At 39.2% G+C, this 26,105-nt stretch overlaps 1 protein-coding gene across 1 annotated transcript in view; it reads right to left on the bottom strand.

The window, feature by feature from the left end:
* Window positions 1-479: 479 nt before the first annotated feature.
* LOC140483482 (low-density lipoprotein receptor class A domain-containing protein 1-like) overlaps window positions 480-26,105 on the bottom strand; it is a 43,600-nt gene continuing 17,974 nt past the window's right edge. The window contains exons 2-6 of the mRNA XM_072581677.1: window positions 23,736-23,817; window positions 15,517-15,639; window positions 6,675-6,812; window positions 4,766-4,888; window positions 480-1,416 (exon numbers count right to left, since the gene is read on the bottom strand). Of these exons, the coding sequence (XP_072437778.1) occupies window positions 1,277-1,416; window positions 4,766-4,888; window positions 6,675-6,812; window positions 15,517-15,639; window positions 23,736-23,817 (606 nt within the window). The 3' untranslated portion in view covers window positions 480-1,276. The remainder of the gene's footprint in view (window positions 1,417-4,765; window positions 4,889-6,674; window positions 6,813-15,516; window positions 15,640-23,735; window positions 23,818-26,105) is intronic.

Raw genomic sequence — 26,105 nt, 5'->3', positions numbered from 1 at the left:
TATCTGTGAGGAGCAGATGAAGGGCTGAATCGCCTACTTATGCTCATAATTCTAATGTTTGCATTCCTCTTGTAAATTCCTTTTGACTGATGCAGTTGACTTGAAGGTGCTCCTGTAATGCTTTTAGGATATTGAGGATTTTAACCAAGCAATGATGAAGCAGTTTAATCTGGAAAATTTGAATGAGTATGTGGATAATGTGTAGCTTATACTGTGTCCGTGCATTTGCTGCCTCTGTCCTCCGAATGCCAGACTTGACTCTTAGCTGGCCAACTGCTGCTGAGTAGTTATTGAAACACCGCAAATCTCAAATCTGCTCAATGGGTCACAGTCTAGAACTAAACCAGGAAAACTGCCATCTCATGATATTGAAAATACAAATAATACATTTCAAACTGCAACTGTTTTGAATCAGCCACAGGGCAGACTTCCACCTTGATCCAAAAAAAAGTAACAAACGGGGTGCTTTTTTTTCCCGAAAATCTTTATTTACATGTGAAATTTGAGACTGGTTGATAAGAGGAGGATTCAGTGCATTAATTTGACAGGGTCTGAAAAGTTTTACACCAAGCACAATGTCACTAAACAGCCAGTTTCTTGTCATTTAATCAGCAAGAGGAAGAAAGGGATATTTTCAAATGAGGAACTTTTAAATGTTGATTTCAGAGAGATTTGGGTGACCTCAGAAGCAATAAGAAAGGCAATTGATTTTTTTTTGCAAAGTTACATCATAAGAGTAGCAAAGTATTGCTACAATTGCTTTAGAGTACATCTGGAGTAATGTGCAGTTTTTATCTCCTCTAAGGAAGAGTATACATGTATTGAAAGCAGTACAATGATGGTTCACAAGATTAATTCCTGCAAAGGGCTGTGCTATGATAAGCTATTGAATAGATAGTCTGGAATTCAGAAAAGTGAAGTGATCTCGTTCCCAAGTCTCCCATATTCATCTACTTTGATTATCTTAATGTTCTATTCCATTCTGTCATGGCTTCTTTCAAAGTCCTTATTGGAATATGGTGCAACAACTACAAAATGTAAAATTTTAATCTGGGTATGAACAAAATTGGTCAGCAGTTAAATAAAACAATTTGCTGCATAGAGCTGTACTAGTAATTAGTGTTAGAAATCGTATTATTTTTACAATACAGTTAATATAACATCGAACCTAACATAATAAGATGTGTGCATTTTACCCTTTAAAGTTGTTTTTAAAAATTGTAGAAATAATTGTAGCAGAAAATTCCAAGGTTAAGGATAGAAATTCATTCAGATGTCACTTTGTACAGTTATTTTCATCACTCATGTCAGTGCAGTCCTGAATGTTGTCTCTGCAGCGACTCTTCGGTATACAGTCACAGTCATTGAAGAAGACAGTAACACATTTCCATCCAGTACAGGCAGGGCACAGCAATTCTTCAAAACAAGTTAACAAGTTGACTTATTAAATGTTCAAATTACAGAATATTTAAAGCCATTGTTCTGTGATATTCATTAATATTTGTTGCCTTCCCCATAGTTAGTCAAAAGAAAAAGCTGTAATAAAACAAATTTTTGCACAAACCCTACAGATCTGGCAGCATCTGTGGAGATAGAAACAGTTAACATTTCAAAACATTCTCATTCCACAGACACCAGACCTGCTGAGTTTCTCCAGCATTTTTAAATTTAATTTCAGAATTCCAGCATGCATGGAATTTTGCTTTTATCTTTTTGTCCTAGTGGGCTCCTGGCTTGAGTACTATTATCCCTGGCATTGATGTTCTTGCTGCCTAGCTTAATTTGCTTTTATTGACTCAAGCTTTGCAGCTCCTGCTTCTAACCTTTACAATTATTTACTGAGCAGATCTTGGGCCTGAAATACATCTCTAGTGCCCGGTCTTTTAGTGTTGTGGGCGCTGTTGAGCCACTAGAATAGTGTTCCCAAGATGTGTGCAGATATCCGGCCTATGTCATATACTATTTTCATGAAAACTTTAAAGTTTAATGCTGTTTTGTCACCAACACTGCCATTTTATCATTCAGTGTTACAGGCCACATCATCAACATGTGCAGTTGAACACAATTCAGCAAGATGATTCCCCTCCCACAAGTGCTATTTAATTGAATTATCTATTATTTTTAAGTTAATTGCATAATGATTTCTAGTGATGCTTACTGAGATTATAGGAGTGTTTGATTTTCAGGGTTGGTTAATAAATTTGCAGAGACTGGTATCCTGTCACCAAGGCCCTCTTTATTTACACATGAACAGTCCTTGACTTTAGTACTGCCTCATACAGAGTCAGCAGTGGCAGTATCTCTCATTCTTGCCTTATCTGTCAGCCAGGGCTCCCTGATTGGGGCTGTTAATGTGGTCCAATCAGGGAACTCCTATGAGATCCAGCTGGCTGACTTGTTAATATTGCAGAAATCTACTGGGAAACCTACTTCTAATTTTCTAGCCACTTGTGTCTAAGTAACAGCGTCCCTAAGATTTTGTTTCATTGAAGGTGTGCAATACTTGGACTTATATCTTTCTCTTAGGAGCCATGCACATAAATATTTATAGTTTCTAGCAAGCATAGTGAGCTGTATTGAAAGCCTGACTGATAATATCGAATTAGGAGAAAGTGAGGATTGCAGATGGTGGAGATCAGAGTCGAGAGTGGGGTACTGGAAAGGCATAGCAGGTCAGGCAACATCCAAGGGAGGATTCTTCTCAGAAGCTGCCGATTCTCCTGCTCCTTGGATGCTACCTGACCTGCTTTTCCAGCATCCCACTCTTGTCTCTGATAATTTTGAATTGGTTGGTAGTGTAACTCTTGCTACATTTGGGATTGAAGCGTTGACCAATCGTAAAATAGTATCTGATGTTGATTACTATTGAGTTTTAAAATCTGGTTGAGAATGGTCAGTATCCTAGGCGAACGTGAGGACTGCAGATGCTGGAGATTAGAGTCGAGAGTGTGGTGCTGGAAAAGCACAGCAGGTCAGGCTGCTTTTCGGATGCTGCCTGACCTGCTGTGCTTTTCCAGCACCACACTCTTGACTATGGTCAGTATTCTGCCTATTACAAGCTACCTAATGGATGTGCAGTTCAATGTGATCCACCAAGCACTGCAACACAGCCTAAATACCTGACATCGCACTGGCACTAACATTCATGTAACAGATTGCTCATCCGTGTATTAGGCAGAATGTCTTTTCAGTAAGAAAGCAGCATTCTGTCATTGGCGACCACCATTCATGTTGCTACTACTAATGTAACAGCATGAAACATCTAGTTTTATCTGTGGCTCTAACTTTTGAGACTCCTTATCCATCCAGGACAATCAGAAGCAGACTGAAAGTGGCAGATTTAGGCCCTTTCCTGAGTTTGATAGGTAATAGGCAATGGTCTGATTGAGGTAGTCATTATGTCATGACATAGCTTTGATGTCTGCTGTCAAAATGAGATATTTGCTATATTTAAATCTGCAACTGTATATAAAAATTTTCTTACTCTAATAGGATCCATCCTGTGCTCAAATTCACCCTTGAAATGGAGCAAACAAACTCTCATTCTGGATGTGGTATTTGCGAGAAACGTTAAGGGATTCTATTGCTATCGACTACAAGTCCACCTTCAGTTGTCACAATGTGCACTGGAATTTGTACAGTTCCATGTGCTTTTAGATTGATTCATCAGCTTGTGGGATGCTGTTCCTTGAAACACTCCCCAGTGGAATGTGGTGATCAATTGGAGTCAATTTGGCTTTTATGGATTCAAACAAAAACTTTGGTCAAGGTGTTTCCATAGAGAATGGATCAGAGTATAGTTAGCCCAATCAGAATCCAATCCATTTGCCACATAATATAAAATTATTGTTCTCTTTGAATGTTGGCATATAAGACACTTGTTTGGCCTCAGCTAAAGCATTGTATATTGTACTTCAGAAAGGAGATGAAGTCGTTGAAGAGCATACAGAAGGCATTTAGGAGAATGGTTCCAGGGATGATAAATTTCAGAAATGAAGATACGCTAGAGAAGTTGCAGCTGTTTTTTCTTCGGAGAAGGGAGGTTGAAAAGACATAGGTGTTCAAAGTCCTAAGCAGACTTTATGGTTTTATAGATCGGGTAAATAGGAGGAAACTGATTACACTTATGAAAGGATCAGGAATGAGAGAGTTCAGATTTAAAGTAATTAATAAATAAAAGTGACATGAGGAAAATCATTTACACATAAATGGTTAGGATTGGAAATGCACAGCATGAGTGTGGTGGGGGAAGGTTTGACTGAGATATTAAGGGAATTAGATGGGTATTTGAAAAGTAACTGCGCAGGGTTACATGAGAATGACACTAAATGAAATGCTCATTTGACGAGACAGTACAGAAACAGTAGACTGAATGGCCTCCTGCACTGTAACAATTCTGTAATTTGGTTATTTTCAGCAATAGTCTATTTGACGTATGTGAGCGGGCTTCAACATGAATTTTCTTACAAATCTTAATGAGCTCCATCCGTGCTCAAATTAATTTTTGAAAGGGAGCGGACTAATAAGCCGACTTTCTGGAAGAGCTAGTTGAGAGATCTGTTAAGTTGGTACTCATTTGTTAAGATACCAGGCAGAGAAATACCTCCTAGAAAGATTTATGGAAGTATAAGATGGTAAAATAAATCAATTCAGAGAGTCTTGTTACCATTACATGGATTACCAACATGGATTAGTCCCACATCCAGGTCCCACATAAATTGTAGCAAAATTATATTGTGCATGAACATTAAAAGTATTTGATTACCTGATTCATCTGAACAGTCTCCGCAATGATTTTTTCCATCACATATTTTGTCCATATAGGTCCAGGATTTTTGGTTGTCACACATAAAAAATAAATATCTGGGGAGGTTATGAGGTAGGTCTCCTGATCAAACGAGATAGAGGGATTGGTAACGATCAAAAAGTAATCATCAATGCTACCTTTTATATATCTTTCATAAAATTGCAGGCAATGGGGTAGAATTGCCATGCAGTTTTTCCTGATCTGCTGGTATACTGTCAGCAGAAGATTAGCAGAAATAGTAATAACAAAATGTTTCTCTGGAGTTCCCACAAAACTCGATCCCAAATAATATTTCTGAATTATATGTTCTTAGGATGCGGGAACAACATTTTTTGAGATGGTGCCAATTGGCCATTTAAATCAGCTGCTGTCTCCACTGAAGTTTGATTTTGGCATCCCTGCTGCACAGAAACTGGAGTGTGCACATCAGATGTGTTTTGTGCATTTATTTGGAAACCCAGGGTATAGGCTTTAGAGAGGTAAGGTATCCCTGTGGAGGTACTGGAGTAGAGGTAGTGGCAGTCAGGTACCGTTGAGAAGGTGGTCACGTATCTTCTGGGTTTGTTAACAATAGAGAGAACTGTCTAAAAGTTGCACAAATCCCTGGTTTTATAAAGCTGTCAAAGTGTCAAATTTATACAGATCTATAAAAATGCATCAGAGCTTCAAAATGTGTTTTTATGAATGAGGAAAGTTTTCTCCAAATAAAAACATCGAACTTGAAAGTAATTTAACTTTTTTTAAATCTTGTGTGGATGGCTACTAATAGAAACTAAGTGAGTTGGCATAGGAGATGAAGGAGTAAAGAGTGGAACTGTGGGTTGGCATGTTGGCACTAAATTGGTTACAATGAACCATGTGGATGTGTAGCAGGAAACAGTGTGCTATAGAGGGCATAACGGACCATAGAGGATGAATAGGGGGATTGAATGCACAGGGTTTATCACATGCAGTAGGGGATAGGTAGAGGGCATTAGTGGCACAGATTTGGCTTTGATGGAGCATGGAGTGTGTGGCGGGAAGGTGCGAACTGGAAGAATAATTTATATTTGATTCTTTTGTTTCTAGACACAGTACTGAAACCCCAGGGTGGGCTTTCTTCCCAGTCTGAATTGGAAACTAGCAGTCTCCTCTGCTCTTTCTGGGTGATCAGTCTTAACTTCCAGTCCAGCATACATCCTTGTCAGTTTCATGGAGCCGGGAATTCTCTGCCTCTGTGCATCTGACGTAGGGTGAAAGTTGAGGCCATGAAAGAGTTCAGACGGACATGGAAGCTGAAATGAATTCAAACCAACTCAAGTGGACTGAAAATTTCAAACAGAAATAGGAAGAAAGTGTATAGGAATATCAGACATATAAAACTGATGAACATTGAAATATAGAGTAAAGCAATGACATTGCAGGTACAAAGAAAGAGACAGAAGTTCACACACAAATGACAATAGAAGATCAGATGCACAGGGAGAAGGGAAATCAGATATGCAAGCCCACAGTGAAGAAGCAGAAATCTAGAAAACTCTAATATGCCATTGTATTGAAGAATGTTACTGTTCATTTCCCCAGAAGCATTAATAGTGTAAATAATCAGATGGTATGTTGACCATTAAGGTTGTTAATTTACAGATGCAGGCAGCAACAGAAAGGAAACAAGAACTCAGTAAATGATAAACCAAATATTGCTATTCAAGCTTCAACATAACGGAAGTAAATTATGTAATTATATCTTCCTCCATACCAATACTGTACACATATCAGCTTCTCAAAACAAGCTAGAACAAAATTGGGAATGAGTAAGCATTTGACATAAACTCTCCAGAAGTACCAAGTGCAAATTCCAATGTTTAAAAAAAATGTGTGGAATATATACCACAGTATAAGTTTGATTCATCTTCTCCATTGCTGCAGTCTACTTTGCCATTGCACATCTGTGTGGACATGATGCACGTTTTGTGGTCATCGCACAGAAAGCCAGTTGTGTTTGAGGTGGTTTTACACAATCGAGTTGCTAAAGAAAACACAAATGGGAAGAATAAAAATGTTTCTTGATTGTCAATAGGGATAATTACACCACCTGCTGAAGCAGTTTTTTAAAAATTTAAGTCCTATAGTATTGAATAACTCCTGTTCTGATTCTGTTGCTAACTTAACACCATAAAGGGATCAGTTTTCTCCAGATACTCTAGTTGCCAAACAGGCTGAAGTAGTCTGGACAGGGTTTTAAGCTGCAATGCTGATTCACCCGTTTTGAGCTCAAGATGCACTCTTGGTAAACGTGTAGGTGTATGCTCTGGGAATGGCTGATCAAAGGATTATTCAACAATGACTTAAAATGACTCCTGCAATCATTAAGGAGACTGCATGCATCTTGGTGGTTAGAATTTAATCCTTCACCTGCTCCCAACTGAAACCAGCTTTTTTTTTGAAAACCAGGAGCAGGAGTAGGCCATTTGGCTTCTCGAGACATTCAGTGAAATCATGACTGATCTGACTATGGCATGAACAACTCCACATTCTCAGTGACCTTCAGTAAGCCTGATTCTTTCAGCAGTCAAGAACTTATCTACATGTGCCTTAAAAATATTCAGTGATGCTGTCTCCATCACACTCTGGGCTCAAGACCCTCCGAGAGAGAAAATAGAATCCTCATCTCCCTTTGAAATGGGAGACACCTTGTCTGTGTCCATTACTGCACAGTCAATCATTCTCAGGATCTTACGTGTTTCAATAAGATCACCTCACATTCATCTAAACTCCAGTGGAAACAAGCTCAATCTGTTCAGTCTTTTCTCATAGGATAATATGTAGATCACAAGAGGTAAGAGCAGAAGTGGTCATTTGGTCCATCAAGTTCACTCCACCATTCAATGAGATCATGGCATATTTGATAATCCAAATGCACTTTCATGTTTTATTTCCATAACCCTTCATTCCCTTACTGATTGGAAATCCGTCTATCCTTGAATATACTTAACACCCAGCCTTCTATCGTAAAGAATTTCACTGGACGATAAAAATAACCCTAATCCTAAAATACATTACTCTCAGAGATTAAAAAATCCTCCTCATCTCAGTCTTAAGTGGGTGATGGCTTTCTCTGAGGGTATGTCCTCTGGTCCTAGACTTCCCCATAAGTGGAAACAACTGCTCTGCCTTTACACTGTCAAGCCCCCATGAATCTTCTATGCTTCAGTAAGGTCGCTTCTCATTCTTCTAAAGTTTAAGAAGTACAGAACCAACCTACTCAATCTCTCAATTAGTTAAGAAGATCAAAACTGTTCTTAGTATTCTAACTATGGAATGACTTATGCCTTCTATTGTTTTACGAATACTTTTATACTCCATTCTCTTGAAATAAAGATCAAAATTCCAATTGCTTTTCCCATTTCCTGCTGGACTTTTGTACATGAATCACTTGAAGTTAGTATACTATGACCTTCAAATCTCTCTGTTCTGTAGCTTTCTGCAGTCTTTTTCTATTTAAATCATGTTTAGCTCCTCTGTCTTTCCTGCCAAGAGTGTAATCTCACATTTTCCTAGATCATATTCTATCTGCAAAGCTTTTGTCCATTTACTGAACTTGTCCATATCCCTCTGTAGATTCCTTGTGTCACCCTCACTACTTGACTTCACATGTATTTTTTTGCAATCTGCAAATCAGGCAAGAGTACTATCACTTCTATCATCTAAGTCATTAGTATCTGTTGTAAATAACAGCACTGATCTGTGACACTCGATTAGTTACAGGTTTCTGGCCTGAAAATGCCTCCTTTATCCAAACTTTGTTTTCTAATACTTAGGATGGAAAGAGGATTGGCTAATATACTACCTCCAATGATGTGGGCTCTTACTGTGTACTCTTATGTGATTTTATTGACTTGCCTTGGGAAATCAAATATATTACAACTGCAGGTTCCCTTTTATTTACCCAGCTTAACCTGCAGATAGGATAACTTCTTGAATTTTGGCAGTAGTTGACACAGTGGTAATGCCACTGGACCAATAATCCAGGTTCAAATCACATTGAGGTTGCTGATGGAAATTCAATTCGTAAATCTGGAATTACTGATAAAGAAAATATCGGTCATGGTGACTGTGACCTGTAACAACTGTTATTGATGGTTGTAAAAATCTGTCTCATTTACCAGTGCCCTTTAAGGAAAGAAATCTGACATCCTTACCCTGACTACCTACATATGATCCCAAACTATAGCAATGTGATTGACTCTCAACCGCCCTCTGAAATAACTGGCCACTCGGTTTCAAGGACAATTAAGGAGGGCCACAAATGCTGATGAGGCTCAATCAATGGATGTCTCCACAGAGAGCCTATTGCACATTTGAAAGTAAGGGGAGCAATGTACAACTGGGTGATGGTGACAACTTTGCCTCCTCTGTTTCATCACCTCTAGCGTTTGACTCTCTCCATGTGCAAAATATAAATGTCAAAGGGAGGTACAGCATAAAGAGAAGTCAATGTTGTTGGATGGCCAGGAAGTGGGCGGTCTATGTGCCTATACATTGAATGGACCTGTGACCAAAGTTCTCTCCCTCTAACCGCCCTATCATCAGAGTTAACTGAAGCCCCCTCCTTCACAATTCCCTTACCCTACCCACACTGAGTGTGGTCAGAGTAATTTTCTCCCACTTTACATGCTTTTGACTTGCATCACGATGGAAGATGACAGTAAGTGCACTTCTGCCAGTGGATTTAAGTCTCATCAATAATGGGTCTGTGAGCCCCTAGATATCCATATCCCCTTCCCAGTAGTTCATCCCATAAACTTCACAGTTTTCATATTTCCCAAAGTCCCCACCCAGCCCATCAAATGAGCCTAGACCATCCTGCCTTTCCCCTCTAGTCCCTGGCAATTGATGTGACCATACACGGTTATTTTAATGTCCTTCCACTTTGAAGCCAAAGTATTCCTGTATACCCCCTCCTACATTATATAACTCGCAGCTATGCTTTTCTGTATTCCACACCCGCCTCTTGCAAAACCACAAATCAAATACAACATGATTAGCTATCCTCCAGTAAGGTTCCTTTGTTCAAGAATTGCAGCAGGGATAGGCCTGGTTCCTATAGACTAGTTAAGCTGATGTCAATGGTAGTGAAATTACAGGAAAAAATTCCAAAGGACTGGATTAATCAATACTTGGCAAAGCAGGGATTGATCAGGCATAGTCAGTACTGACTTGTTAGAGGGAAATTCAGTCTGACTAACTTAATTGAGTTTTTTGAAAAGTTGACTAAACATTTTGATGAAGGTAATGTAGCTGATGTAGTTTACATGGACTTCAGTAAGGCATATATAAGGTTTGACATGAAAGTTTGGTCTAACAGGTAAGAGCCCATGGGATCCAAAGCAAGTTGGCAAACTGGATCCAAAATTAGCTTGCAAATGGGAGGGGAAGGGTGATGCTGGAGGGTTATTTTTGTGATTAGCAGCCTGTGACCAGCAGTGTACTTCAGGGATCGGTAGTGAGACAGTTACTATTTGTTATGTACATTAATGAATTGTTTGTGAATGTAGAAGGCGAATGTATAATTAATAATTTTGTAGCTGACATGAAAATTGGTAGTGTTGTTGAGATTGAAGAGGGTAATCTCAGTCTACCATCTGATATTGATCACCCACTAAACTGGGCAGAGAAATGACAGATGGAAGATAATCCTGAAAAGTGATGCATTTTGTGATGTTTAATAAGGGAAGGTTATATGGAATGTTTTGTAGGTCCCTAGGGAGTAGTGAGAGACAAAGCGATGTTGGTGTACAAGTCGAAAGATCCCTGAAGGTGTCAGCACAGGTAGACGGGGCAGTGAAGAAGCCATATGGGATGCTTGTCTTCATTAACTGGGAAATAGAATGTGGCAGCAAGGAAGTCTTGTTCATTTGCAAGGCCTCCCCATCATTGAGGATTGGGATATTTATCAATGGTTTAGTTGCCCTGCACCATTCATGGCTGGATGTGGCAGGATTAGAGTTTGAATCCAATCTGTTGAGTAGGGGTTTGCTTGGCTCTATGTTTCGAGTACTGCTTTTGCTTTTACAGGCAAATAACTTGATGAAGCTAGAACACAGGACTGAGACCTCATTTTCTGGTCTACCTGTGCTGCTCCTCGCATGCCCTTATATACTTTTCATTAAACCAGGATTGATCCCTCAGCTTGATGGTAATGGTAGAGTGGGGCGTATACCTGGCTGTGAGGTTACAGATTGCAGTTGAATGCAATAGGGTGCGGTGCTAATGGCCCGCAGCGCCTCAAAGATTTGCTGTTTTAATTTGCTGAATTGTTCAAAATTTATTCTGTTTAGCACAATGGCAGTGCCACATGACGGTGGAGGGTATCCTCAATGTGACTTTATCTCCAAAAGGACTGTGTGGGGACCATTCTAATCAATATTGTCATGGATAGATAGCATCTGTGACAAGTGGATGGGGAATATGCTCTAATAAATTCTTTTTTCCTCTTGTTGCTTGCCTCACCAGCTGCTGATGATCCAGTTCAGTTCTTCAGGAGTCTGCTAGTGCATTACTGCAAAGGGTGGTACGTGCATGGAACAAGCTGCCAGTGGAAATGGTGGCAGCAGGTAGAATTACATTTAAAAAGCATCTTCAAAGTATATGAATAGGATAGGTTTAGAGGGATATGGGCTAAATGCTGGTAAATGGGACCAAGTCAGATTGGGATGTCTGGTTGGTGCAGATGATTGGACCAAAGGGTCCATGCTGTATTCCATGCTGTATAACTTTATGACCCTATAACTTTATAAAACATTGGTTAGGGCAAAAATGGAATATTGTGTGCAATTCCGGATGCCACGCTATCAGAAGAATGTGACTGCACTGGAGAGGGTATAGAGGAGATTCACCAGGATAAAACGTTGCCTGGGATAAAAAGTCTGTTATGAAGAGAAACTGGTTGGGCTGGGTTTGTTTTCCTTGCAGCAGAGTAGGCTGAGAGGGTTCTGATTGAGATATACAAAATTATGAGAGGCATGGACAGAATAGGTCATGGGACTCTTTTCTCCACAGCAGATGTATCTAAGACCAGAGGGCACATGTTTAAGGTAAGGAGTCAGTGGTCACGAGAAAATCTGAGAAGAGAAATTTCACCCAGAGGGTGGTAGAAATATGGAATGTGCTGCCTGAAGGGTTGGTGGAAGTAGGTACTCTTACAATGTTTAAGAAGCATCTGGTTGAGCACTTAAAATGTCAGGGCATAGTAGGCTATGGACCAAGTGCAGGTAAATGGGATTCGTGTAGTTTGGTGTTTGTTGGCCAACATAGAAATGGTAGGCCAAAGTGTATATTTCTCTGCTGTATAACTCTACGTAAAGCATTAACGATAGAGCAAGATGATCTTGATGTCAAGATGGGCCTTGGCGGACTTCTCATCCAATTCTGCCACACATCTCAAAGTAACCCATGTTACTCAGACCATCAAAGGATTCCATCCTACGAATTTCTGCCTGCCAACTTTACTTGTGACAGGAAAAGATACAACACCCAGCTTTAATTTGGGTTATGCACATACAACTACAGGCCACCTTATAAACTACTTGCTTCTAGGGACAAATTCAGAGCACCTCTATTTAGCTCTTCAAAAATCCTTCATCACATGAAAAGTTTCTGTCCACAGATTGATGTTCATCTGTGTGTTACCATACCCTTTTTGCACCAGCTACATACCTGTGTGTGTGTGTGTGTGTGTGTGTGTGTGTGTGTGTGTGTGAGTGTGAGCAATGGAGGGTTATGGGGAATTCAACTAACACCCATTCATTGCAACTACATTTTCCTGCAATTTCCAGACTACAACATTGACAATGGTTCAAAAGTGCTTCATTGGCTGCAATGTAATTTAGGAACATCCTTACATTGTGAAAAAAAATGTAAATCTCTATTTCCTTCTTTATTTATGTCCTTTATTGCCAGAATCTTGTTCCTCTAACTTTGTAGATAATGTAGCACCTCCAAGTGAGACAGGACTAAATTTTAATTGAAAGGGACAATTTTATAAGAGTAAAAATTGACTTGTTCCTTTGCTTTTAATCTTTATCAAAATTTTTCTTTTTATGCAATCCTTGCCTTGAGATAATATGATTTATGACTGAGAATATATACAAGTAATTTAAAAGGCTTACACTTATTGAATGAATTTTTACATTTTTTATTTAACGAGTGTGGAATATTGAATGCAGAGTTCAAGATTTATTTGATAAACCAAGATCATTCTCATGGAAACTCACCACAATCCCTAAAAGCATTCAAACCAAAGTACTAAGAAAACTAGAAGGAATCAACATCCCTATGCTGTGTCAGAAACTCCAAGTTCAAATATCAACTCGGGAATTGATGGTGATGAAATGTGTGTCACATTGCAGCTGAACAGGTTGATGAACAAATTGTCAAACCCTCTTACATGTTAACAGGAGATGATAAAATCAGGAGAGTTTCCTGGCGGCTACACCAACATTGAAATACTCCACATAGAAGTTCTAGCCAGGTCTTCATTCTGAAGACTATCATACACATCAAATAAGAAAATCAAGATGATGGTTTACTGACACACGGCACTTACCTAAAGCCTGGGAATTTAGGTATAAGGAGATGAGGGTTAAATCAATGCACAGGTAATACTAGCGTTTATTAGAATAGAATCCCTACAGTGTGGAAACAGGCCCTTCAGCCCAACAAGTCCACACTGACCCTCCAAAGAGGAGCCCACCCAGACTCATTCTCCTACCCTATATTTACACTATCCCTGTAACCCTGCATTTCCATTGCTAATCCATCTAATTTACACATTCCTGGACACTATGGGCAATTTAGCATGGCCAATCCACTTAACCTGCACATCTTTGCACTATGGGAGGAAACCAGATCACCCACAGGAAGCCCACACAGACACATGGAGAATGTACAAACTCCACACAGTCACCCGAGGTTAGCATTGAACCTGGGTCCCTGGCACTGTGAGGTAGCAGTGCTAACCACTGAATCACCGTGCCACCCCTAATATATATAAATATATATATATATATATATATATATATATATATATCTCACACTATAGCTATAATGCACAAAATGGCAGTATAGTTCAGGTTAAGTACTGACTATCCAGCTTTCTATTGGGAATAATTTCAGCTTCTATTCACATGCTTCATATATCGTAAATCTTCAACAACACTCAGGAATATTGCAAAACTAACTAGTTTAGTCATTATCTTTCAATTCATTCACAGCATGAAGGTTTCACTAACTGTTCTTGAGAATCATTTTCTTGAACTGCTGCAATCTATGTTGAATAGGTACATCCACAGGGTTGTTAAGACCGAGTTACAGAATTCTAACCTGGAGACAGTAAAGGAATTAGCAAGAGTGATAACAAAAATGGATGTCAATGGGGTGTCAATCAAGCATGCTAATTACAGTTTAGTATACAAGAAGGACTCATTTCCGAAGTTCCTACCACATGTTTTGCTTGAGAGCTTGTTTCTCATAGTTGAGGAATTTGACACAGCCTCAAGACAGAGGGCCAATAATTTAGGACCGAGATGAGGACGAACATGGACACTATATTATTGAATATATTCAAAAATGGGAACCCTCAGGGATATGGGAAGCAGGCAGGAAAGTAGAATTGAGGTTGAATATAAGACATAATAGAGCAAGCCTGAGGGCCAAACAACCTATTCCTGCTAATTCTTATGTTGTTAAATCAATTTGATTAAGAGCAATCTGCTTAGCTAGCACCAACACTCCATCCCTACAAAGGAAGGTTATTGAATTAGTTAATGCACAATAGTAGTTTACTTTTTGAACTAAACTACATTTAATATCACAAGCCTTTTGTTTTTGTTTATTATGTGAAATAAGCAATGGAAGTTGGATTTGCAAAGCATAATGCAACAACAAGCTAGGTTCTCATGAAAATTATAATTCATTATGACTTATACAAATGGCAATAAGTAGCACAAATTTTATAACAAGCATGCAGAGAAGTAATTTATCAAATCCAGTCATCACAATGCACTGAAGCTGCAAGACACAATAATAAAATACTTTCAGATGTTCATACTCATGAGAATAATGGACACAATTGATCAGTAAAAGTCTGCCTCTTAAGTGGAAGAACATGTGCAAAACATTGTCATATGTGACACATTATAGCCCATTACTGTCACCCCAGCTAAGTCCAGTGCTTCCCCACAGGCTAGATACTGAGCTCAGAAGTTTCCTGGTTTATTTGGCTCAGGTATGAATGGCTTAACCAGCTGAATCATTGGAGGAGGCAGAATGACATTTCCAATAATTATGTACAATAAATGCTGGGCAGGCAAATAAATTCACAACATTGATCTTCAGGCTGTTTCTTGACAAACTTGTTATAGCGTCACCATCAATTTTAATTATGTTAACATTTTCATACTTAAATTTTGGCACCATTGGGATTTTCTAGTGTTGGATACACTGATAGAGTAGCATGAAACTGCAAAGTACATAACGTATAGGACAGGAAAGAAATTGCTTTCAAAGCTGTATCTAATCTCTGTGGAGGAGGGGAATAAACTGCTCAAGTTTCACTCCCATGATTAATATCATCTGAAACTTCTCTGTTGTAATTACTACCAGGTGATCATTCTTAATGTAACAATATTTACTTTAAACAAGCTGAACACATTTATATTACGGTTACATACTTAGCTGGTTGGGTGGTATTCCAAATATAATCACACAGGCTAAAGCAGCTGCCATTGCCCCAAGAATGAGCAAGATTACACATGTGATTAAGAGGCATCTCCTGGGAAAATGGTTCCTGGAGTCTTAAGAAGAAAGGGTTATAAGATAGGTCAGCTTTCAAATGCTGGAATTTGTACATCGTAAATATGTAGGGGTCAACATCACCCCACACCATTTCAAAGTAATTGCAAAAAAATTTATGTTAGCTAACAATCACTCTATAATTGGTGCATTAAAATGTTAGAAGAGCAAAGCATTTCCACTAATTTAAATTGAATTAACATAGAAAGAGGAATTCGCACCATTTGGATCTCTTTTTAAAATAAGTCAAAAAGAACTGAAATTAATTTTAACATTTCACTCAAATACTTCAGTATTACACTCAAATTCTCTTCAATGTTTTGTTCCTGATAGTGGTAGGTTTTGCTGGAGGATTGGTTATATTAGATACCGGTCCTCTGCCATCATTTTCCATGTCATAATCCTCACTGCCATCCATGATTTTTTGTAGAAGGCTACTTTTCCATTGAATAAATTATGCTTCATACAATGCAAAATGAAACTACTGATAATATAAATATATATACAACTATTCAAAATAGGAGCAGAAGGCCATTCAACCACTTGTGTTTGTTCTACCATTTGAAAAATCTTGGATGATTTGATTGTAGCCTCGAGTATCCTTTTCTTTCTACTCCTTGTACTCTTTAAATCCCTTGTCAATTAAGAATTTGTCAAACTCGACCTCAAAAATATTTAATGACCCTTACTCTACAGCTCTCTGAGGGAGAGAATACCACATACCACTGAGAGACAAAAAACTATTTGTCTTAAATGGAAACTCATTATTTTAAAGTTGTGTGCCATAGTTCCAGTCACTCCAAAAAGGGAAATGTTTGTTGTATGAGATTTTTTCTGATGGTCCTAGATGTCTGAGTAGGTGGAGGGGGTAAAATCTGGGATTTGGAGGATGGTGAACATTTGAGGCATAACGACACAAGACAGGTTTCATTTCTCAGAAAGTTTATCAAATAACTCAGTTTCACATATCTCACACTCAAGTTGACTGTGACATTGCATTGTGCCTCACCATTAATGTCCCAATAGTTTCAGACTCAGCCTCTCCTTCTTCCTCAGCCTGCCAATCTGGTTTGAAGTACAGTGGAGGTCATTCCTAGTGTCCAAATCCCAGAAACCATTTTATACTGTCACTGCCACAACAGGCAAATGTTACTTTGAGATCAAGGGCAGTCTGTCTCATTTCACCTTTGAAATTCAACTCTTTTGTCCATATTTTGACCAAGAATGCAATGTGGTCCGGACCTGAGTGGTTCTGGTGGAACATAGCCTGAATATTGTTAAAACAAAATTTGCATTTATATAGTGCCAGTTATAGCCACTAGTCCCAAGGAACTTTACAGCAAACATGATAGTTTTGAAAGTTAATCAGTTTTTTAACGTAGGAGATGTGACACTCAATTTGCGCACATCCTGTTCTCACAAACAGCAAAGTCACGATGGTCTGTTTTTGTGATGATGCAAGCTATAGGGTGTTGATCAGGGATAACTCCCCTGCCTTTTCAAAATATTCTCACAATATCGTTTACATTTACCCACAAGGTGTAGTTTTGGTTTAACATCATATCTGAAAGATGGTGTTTGGTGAGTAAGTCCTGCATGACAGCACTGACAATAAAACCTTCAACATATTTTCCTAATCAACATATTCCTGGATGTTAATATCTACCCCTGGAGGTAGTGGGACTTGAACCCAGGCCATTTTGTCCATTGTGAAACAATGCCCCAAACACCACCTTCTATCATCTTCCTGATGATTGACAGCAAACAGATAAGGCAGTAATTAGCTGAATTGAATTTGTCCTGCTTGTCTGGAACATGATAGACCTCGGCAATTTTCCACATTGTTAGGTAGATTCCAGTGCTGAAGCTGATAACATTTTGTTTGAAATGGTTCTAGTTCTGGAGCACAGCTTGGAGATTGTTTGGGTCTGTCATTTAATTAATAAACAATTGCATGACAGAGGGTGGTGGTGGAGGGTTGTTTTTCAGACTGGAGGCCAGTGGAGTGCCACAAGGATCGGTGCTGGGCCCTCTACTTTTTGTCACTTACCTAAATGATTTGGATGCGAGCATAAGAGGTACAGCTGTAAGTTTGCAGATGACACGAAAATTGGAAGTGTAGTGGACAGCGAAGAGGGTTACCTCAGATTACAACAGGATCTGGACTAGATGGGCCAATGGGCTGAGAAGTGGCAGATGGAGTTTAATTCAGATAAATGCGAGGTGCTGCATTTTGGGAAAGCAAATCTTAGTATGACTTATACACTTAATGTATGTTGCTGAACAAAGAGACCTTGCAGGTTCATAGCTCCTTGAAAGTGGAGTCGCAAGTAGATAGGATAGTGAAGAAGGCGTTTGGTATGCTTTCCTTTATTGGTCAGAGTATTGAGTACAGGAGTTGGGAGGTCATGTTGTGGCTGTAGAGGACATTGGTTAGGCCACTGTTGGAGTATTGCATGCAATTCTGGTCTCCTTCCTATCGGAAAGATGTTGTGAAACTTGAAAGGGTTCAGAAAAGATTTACAAGGATGTTGCCAGGGTTGGAGGATCTGTGTTACAGGGAGAGGCTGAAGAGGTTGGGGCTGTTTTTCCTGGAGCGTCGGAGACTGAGGGGTGACCTTATAGAGGTTTACAAAATTATGAGGGGCATGGATAGGATAAATAGGCAAAGTCTTTTCCCTGGGGTCAGGGAGTCCAGACTAGAGGGCATAAGTTTAGTGTGAGAGGGGAAGGATATAAAAGAGACCTAAGGGGCAACTTTTTCACGCAGAGGGTGGTACGTGTATGGAATGAGCTGCCAGAGGATGTGGTGGAGGCTGGTACAATTGCAACATTTAAGAGGCATTTGGATGGATATATGAATAGGAAGGGTTTGGAGGGATATGGGCTGGGTGTTGGCAGGTGGGATGAGATTGGGTTGGGATATCTGGTTGGCATGGACGGTTTGGACCAAAGGGTCTGTTTCCATGCTGTACATCTCTATGATTCTATGATTGATTAACTCAGTGGGTTAGTTTATTTAACACAATAAAGTGCAAGTTATGAAGCAGAGAGTGCATCTGATTTCTGTGGAATGTTCTGCTTGCACTTCCACATCTAATTGACTGACAACATTGGTATACACCACACATGGAGTCCTTAAGCATGAACATCCTAAAAAGGCAAGGTACACATTCAACCTCCATCTTCTTCCCAAAAGAAAGCTTAACTATTTATAGCAATTGAGCTGAGTCTCTATAACATAGTTAATTTGTTGATGCATTCGGATCTCATTATTCTGATTTTGTTTGAAAGTGTCACTGACTGATTGCTACAGTCATCGGTCTGTTGTTCATGTTTGTGTTATGAAGTGTTTATTTCATGTACTGCAATTGTTATTCCAGAATTTAGTTAGCCTGATGCACTATGGCCAAGTTTTGTTCCTTAGCATCATCTGGTGTATTTTGAAACTTCTGATTTGGCACTCTGGATCTTCTTATTCTCTCAAAGTTTTAGCCTCCTGTTGGTCCAGTATATTTTCTCCTTAATAACCTGCACTAACAACTTTATATCCTTTTCCCTTTTTTGTTTTCTTTGAAGCTTTGACCTTTCCACTTGCTGCTTCAGTGGCTGTTTGATTTCCACTATGTCCTGCTTGGATTCTTTTACTATAACACAATTCCAAGTATTTCTTTCTGAAATGACTATCTCACAAGTGATTTGCAGGTCCTGGATGAGCGTTTCCATCTGTTTTTGCATGTGTGCCATTTTCTCCAGTATTGCTTTGAGGTCAAGCTGAAGTTTCTGTGGATGCCCCTGATGAGCCTGATTTGTTTTATCCAGATCATCCTGTAAACCAGCAATCATTCTTATTGGTTCAATAAGACAGAACTTGTTGCTTATTTGGTTCTATTCTTTCTCTCTCAACTCTCCATTCATCTTTGTGAGTTCAGCAGATATATCCCCCAAAATCTTCATCATCTCAGATACAAATGTTGGTGGACGCAGAGCCTTTTTAAAGGGAAAAGTAGTTGGATTATTGATAAGGGGTGCAAGGTTATTGTGCTTAGGTGGGAATATAGAGTAATTAGCACAGCCATTATCTTGTTGAATAGCAACACAGGCTCAAGGCTGCTGCTCTGAATTTGTCTAAGACATACTGAAGTCCAAAATCAATGTTGAGGATCCCCAGGCCATTCCCTCCTGATGGTATAGTGCTGTTTATTATTTCTGGGACATATTTTCTATCTTACCAATGGACTGGAAAAGATTACATAAGGCATTGCAATTGCCAGGATAAACCGATATATGTGTAAGTGAGGAGCTCTGAATTTGAGCAAGTGATTAAATATTAGTGCTACTCTTTGTAGGAGTCTCTGAGGAGATTTCTGAGTTCAAGCTGTCATGATGTTCTGCTTCGTGTTGTCCTGAGCTAGCAGAGCCATGGTCTTCTCATCAGTAATATTAAAGTATTTTTTAAAATTCTTAATGGAACGGGGGTGTTACTGGCAAGGCCAACATTTATTGTCCAACCGTAATTGTGTTGAGGACAATAAGAGTCAATCATATTGCCCTGGGTCTGGAGTCACATGTGGACCAGGGAAGGATGGTAGATTTCCTTGCCTAAAGGAAATTGTGAACCAGATGGATTTTTACAACAGTCACCATTAGACCAGCTCTTAACTCCAGATTTTCTCTGAATTCAAATTTCACATTTGCTATCATGGGACTTAAAACTTGTTCTTTGAACATTAATACAGGATTCTGGATTAGTAATTCAATGACTACACTAATGACTAATTGAATGGTAGAACTGTGAAGGGTGTAGCACGCTTTAAGTATTTGTGATATTAGATTAGATACCTTACAGTATGGAAACAGGCACTTTAGTCCAACAATCAACACCGACCCACTGAACAGCAATCCACCTAGACTCATTCCCTGACCCTATACTTATCCCTGACTAATGTACCTAACACCACGGGCAATCTAGCATGGCCAATTCACCTGGCCTGCAGATCTTTGGAATGTGGTAGGCTGGAATCGAACACAGGTCCCTTGCACTGTGAGGCAGCAGTGCTAACTACTGAGCCACCATGATGGAATATGACTTGGAGAATAGTACAGTACTCTTTCTGAGTTGTCCAAATGCCAAAATACTCTTGATGCCTTGTTTTAGTGTCCTCTGCCACCACTCAGGCCATCATTACGTTATTTGTGGATATCTGTCACCCAGATGTTATCCCTTCTGTGACTTCCTTCTCTGAGTAGGTCACACAGGACTCCTCTTTTTCCCTATGAAGGGATTGTGTCAATTTTCAAACTTTTGAGCATTGAATCAGAGGATCCTGTGTAAGTTTGTCACACTGAGGTAGTGAAAGCCTTTCCTGTTAAAATAATTGAACAGAGGTTCTCTGGAATCTATGAAACAAGCTGACTGCCATTGAATACACCATGCTCCTTGGGAAAGCCATTAAAACTTTCTAAACGTGCATGACGTCATTTCATTGACATTACCATGATGTCACAAGGTATGTATTCCCTAACTTCCCAGGGAGTGTGCCAGTGAACAAATGAATGCATTTCCACTTTTAGTCTGATTGACTGAACAGAATTTCCATAGCTGTACCAAATAATCTGTTGTGATTCATTTGATAGCACACTTGTCTCTGGGTCACAAGGCTCTGGATTCATATCCTACTTCAGGGCTTGAATTCAGAAATAAGTCTAATACTCAGACATAGTGACCAACTCTTTGGAAATAATTTGCTAAGAGACATTGCACAATGGGAATTGGGGTTCACCCTGAAGGTGGGGATGATTGGAGGTTCAGAGTTACTAGCAGCCTGTGAGCAGGGAGGCGGACATTTATGAAAATTGTTGATTTATGAAATTGCCTGGCAGCAGGCAACCTCAGACATGTGAAAACCACCTCTTTGGAGATGGTTCCATAATATCTGGGGCTGTTAGCCATCCTATGTTCCATTGTAGTACCGAGGGAGTGCTGTGCAAGTGAGGGTCCTGCCTTTTGGGTGATATGTTAAATAACAGCCCTATCTGCTTCCTAGGCTGAATGTAAAGATCCATTGGCACTATTTCAAAGAAGAGCAAAGATGTTATCCCTGGTGTCCTGCCTGATATGTATCCTTTGATCAACATCACAAAAACAAAGTTTCTCTGGTCACTTACCATTGTTGCTTGTGAGCATTTATTGTGTGCATATGAATGCCCATGTTCCCTACATTATATCAATTCCTACACTTCAAAAATATCCATTGGTTGTTAAGTGCTGTGAGGTGTTACAAAAAGAGCTGTATGAATTAAAGACATATGATGGCATAAATGTTGAAGCTGATGGACACCTTCACAGCCACTTGTGGGCAGCTGAAATCTTCCTGCAGTAAGTCTCAGTGTTTTCTTAATGCTTTATTGGTAACATGCATAACAAGTCAGAAAACTCCTCAGTCTTGTTGGTTGTATATTCCACAATGGAGGTGGGAAGGGGCCATGGTGTGTGGAGCATGGTTATAATATCCAGTGGGCTACCAGCTGCTTCACACCACCGTGCACAGGCTTCTGTCCTCCTACAATGGCTTAATAGGATATAGAAACACAGAAGCAGGAGTAGGCCATTCAATCCATTGAGCCTGCTTTGTTATTCCAGATAATGGCTTACCATCTAACACAATGCCATTTTCCTATACATTCCCATATTCACTGATGTCATTAGTGCCTGGACATCCACAGAGAATGCCATACCTGCACTTGTTTGATATTGAATGCATGTAGACAATGTTGGGTCAGAGTCCAGCAGATGTAAGTAAAGGTGTTCGGAAGCAGAATGGAAAAAGAAATTCCCATCTGTAGACATTTTCAGGTTGAGAAATACCAAACTTTAAACTATATTGGTGTGGCCGTTCTGAAAACTCAGGAATATTGTGCTAGTGGCTCTCATTTTGACAGATTCAAAAGTGAGTTGGGACTCCTGGGGGGAATCAGGCTTTATTGCTTTTTTTTTGCTACATTGCTAGACTAAATGTGAGAAATGAATGTGTGATGTGCTACCACCATTTTAGGGACATTACTTATGATGAAACTTGGCACATATACTGCATTAATCATGGAAAATTAAATCCATCAAATAAGTTTGATAAAAAGTCCTTAGCTGTTATACTTAGGTGAAACTTACTAACATGATTCTTCCATCAATATGGTTTGCAGTTTATAAGAATTGGCATTGAAAATGAAATTGAGACTGTCCAGGATCCCTCTTTTAGACTCACTGTAGATCTAATGTCAAAGTGATTTCAAGCAATTTGAATGTATTTCCCAATGTACAGGAGTTTACTGCATAAAAATGTTTGTAACTCACCTCTACTTGGTATTGAACCAGTTGCCACAGTCAGCAAAGCCACAAATATCAGTCTAACACCAGAAATTATAAATATCAAATTGATGCAGTAACTAGGGCAAGCATGCTGGAATGAGTTTTGGGAAGCTTTAATTTGCTTTGTGTTTGCATTTGCCTCAAGGAAGTTACAATTGGTCTCAGGATTCCAGGAAAACAATCTCAGATTTCCCCTTCCCAATCAATATTCAACTTAAATCCCAGAGCTGTTAGGGTAAAACTTCCATCATGATCTCTTGTTTTTCAGGTATCTTATGTTGGTGGAGGTCATGATTGACTATGATTCCCTTTTACTGATGGGTTAAGGCATTGCCATGGAGAATGCACTAAGGAACAATTATTCTCCCAAAGTTTTGTTTTAAGAACAGCACATTGACTCAGATTGGTTGAGACATTGTTATGGGAAATACAAAGAATGGTTGTCCCCCAAACATTTGTTTAGTTGAAAAAGATGCATGTTCTTTTTTCTTCTATTGAAAATGACCCTGATTATGAATATATCTAGCTACTAGCAAGCATAAGTGAGCCATGTTGCAAACTCAACTAACAATCCTAAATTATTTATTAGCATAATTCTTAACGCACTTGTGATTGTTCAGTATGTGCATTTTCAGATTCACATATTATAAAAATGTATAAAGCTTTTTATATTAAAATACAATTAATTGGATAATCCTTATTTGAAACTCATTATAATAAATGATGACCTACCTCCATATTTAACGTGCTCCAAAGACATTTGTGATCCAAACTGAGAATATACATCAGATGAGACTGAAGTCACATCTCCATCCTACAAGAGTAAAACACAAAAGTATTTAGATTGCAGAATACGCTTTCCATAATTTGATATTTGTATGTAAATTTGCACAAATCAGTTATGAACAAAATGTCTCTGCACTCAAGTTTGTACCAGTATCTCTCACAGAATTTATTGTACATAAATGAAAAAAATGAATTGTGCTTAGACAACGCTTCTCATAACTTCCAGATGTCTTAAATAACTATACAGTTGATGAAATCCTTTTGAAGCAATGTCACTACTGTATTATAGTAAATACAGTAGCTTTTATGTACACAGCAAACTTCCAGAAATAAAAATGTGATAATGACTAGATATCTGATTTTGTAATTTAATTCAAAGGATAAATATTGACCAGAATACTTGGGATAACTCACCTTCTCTTCTTTAAAATAGTAAGCATCAATTTAAAGTCTCGCCCAAAAGATGGCACCCCGCAGTGCTCCCGCGGTACTGCAGAGTTAAATTTTATACCCAAGCACTTAAGGATTTAGTAGTCAGAGACCATATTCTATCCAATCACCTGCTGTGCTTTTCAATATAAATTCTATATTTGCCAAATAGGATCTCACAACTGTCTTTCATATTACTTTGATCTCAAAATTACATAGATGCAGATTAGATTATTAGAAAGTTCTGTCCAAGCTCTCCATGTGTGTGAAGAAACATATTTGTTGCGAAGTTTTAGGGTAAACAAGCGAACTTTATTCAGGAAGTCGTATAACTGAAGGAGGCACCTTTGAGCCAAAGTTGAGGTCAGGTGAGAAAGTTCCAACTACTTGATTTCAAGAAGGACTAATGAAGATGAAACACATTGTTGGCTCTCATATTCTTGACAGTTAAACTATTGGATAAAAAATGTGAAGACATTGAGGTTTAATGATCATATCTTTTTATTTACCCAAACTGAAAAGGAGAAAGAACTTTTCAACATTAAGGATTATGGAAGGAATTCCTTACTTTTAATAAAGCAAGTTATTGAAACTCATTGTAAGTCATGTTTATACTGCTCCTTCATTGAAGCAGTGGGGGAGACTGTTTGGAGTTGGCTCAGTATCATGGAATTCAAAGTTTGGGAGAAGATTTGTAGCTCGGGTGCTCGTTGTTGTGGTTCTGTTCACCGAGCTGGGAATTTGTCTTGCAAACATTTTGCCCCCTGTCTAGGTGACATCCTCAGTGCTTGGGAGCCTCCTGTGAAGCGCTGCTGTGCTGTTTTCTCCGGCATTTATAGTGGCCTGTCTCTGCCGCTTCCGGTTGTCAGTTCGAGCTGTCCGCTGTAGTGGCCGGTATATTGGGTCCAGGTCGATGTGTTTGTTGACAAAGTTAGCCAAGTTGACCTCGTAGAATATGAGTTCCCTGATTGGGACTGGTAATCTGATCCATTCATGGAGCCCTGGCTGACAGATATAAACAGGAGTGTCAGAGATTCTGGTCACCTCGGAGAGCTGGTTCTGAGGGAACTGGATCAGTGTCACGTATAATGCACGCGCAAATAAAGGGCGACTCAGTGACAGGATACCAGCCTCTTGGAGCTATTTCAGTTAATGCTTGTATTGTTGGAATAATTAATCAGCTGCCAGTAGCATTAACAGAATATTAAAATCCAACTCAATAATTTTAGTCAGTATTAGAAGTAAAAAGCAATACTTGCTGCCCTCTGCTGGAGAGTTTGGTACAAAATGTATTTGTAAATATTTGGGTGTTGAAATTGCTTTAGGCTTGTTACTGGGTCTGAAATAGGCACTATCTTTGCCAACTGCAAGGCCTGAGGCTAGCCTGAAATTGGGCTCTGGGGTTCGTTTACATTATCTGAGTGAGTAATTGGTATCTGCTGTGTCTCATGGTCGCCTGTCAGTATTCTTTTAAGAGACACAGTGAACAGAACATTATAGGGTCAAAAAGTGTTCACTGGAAAAGCACAGCAAGTCAGGCAGCATTCGAGGAGCAGGAGAGTCGACATTTTGGGCATAAGTATTTTATCAGGAATGCACATTCTTGTTGAAGGGCTCATGCCGAAAATGTCAACTCTCCTGCTCCTCAAATGCTGCCTGACTTGCTGTGCTTTTCCAGCGCCACACTTTTCGACTCTGACTCTCCAGCATCTGCAGTCCACATTTCCTTCCAAAATATTATAGGAGCCTAAGCAAGGTAGACTATGGGAAAGAATCTGGTAAAATTGTAAGAAGTTCAGCAAGGCCTATCTTGATGTCAAGAACAGCTAGTTGCATTTTCCAACTAAGTTCTGGGCATCAAGACAAAATGCTTGCAAGATAGCATTG

The sequence above is a fragment of the Chiloscyllium punctatum genome, chromosome 2, assembly GCF_047496795.1.
Source record: "Chiloscyllium punctatum isolate Juve2018m chromosome 2, sChiPun1.3, whole genome shotgun sequence".
Lineage (NCBI taxonomy): Eukaryota > Metazoa > Chordata > Chondrichthyes > Orectolobiformes > Hemiscylliidae > Chiloscyllium > Chiloscyllium punctatum.
Note: the sequence above shows the minus strand (reverse complement) of the source record. Positions and strands in the feature narration are given on the sequence as shown.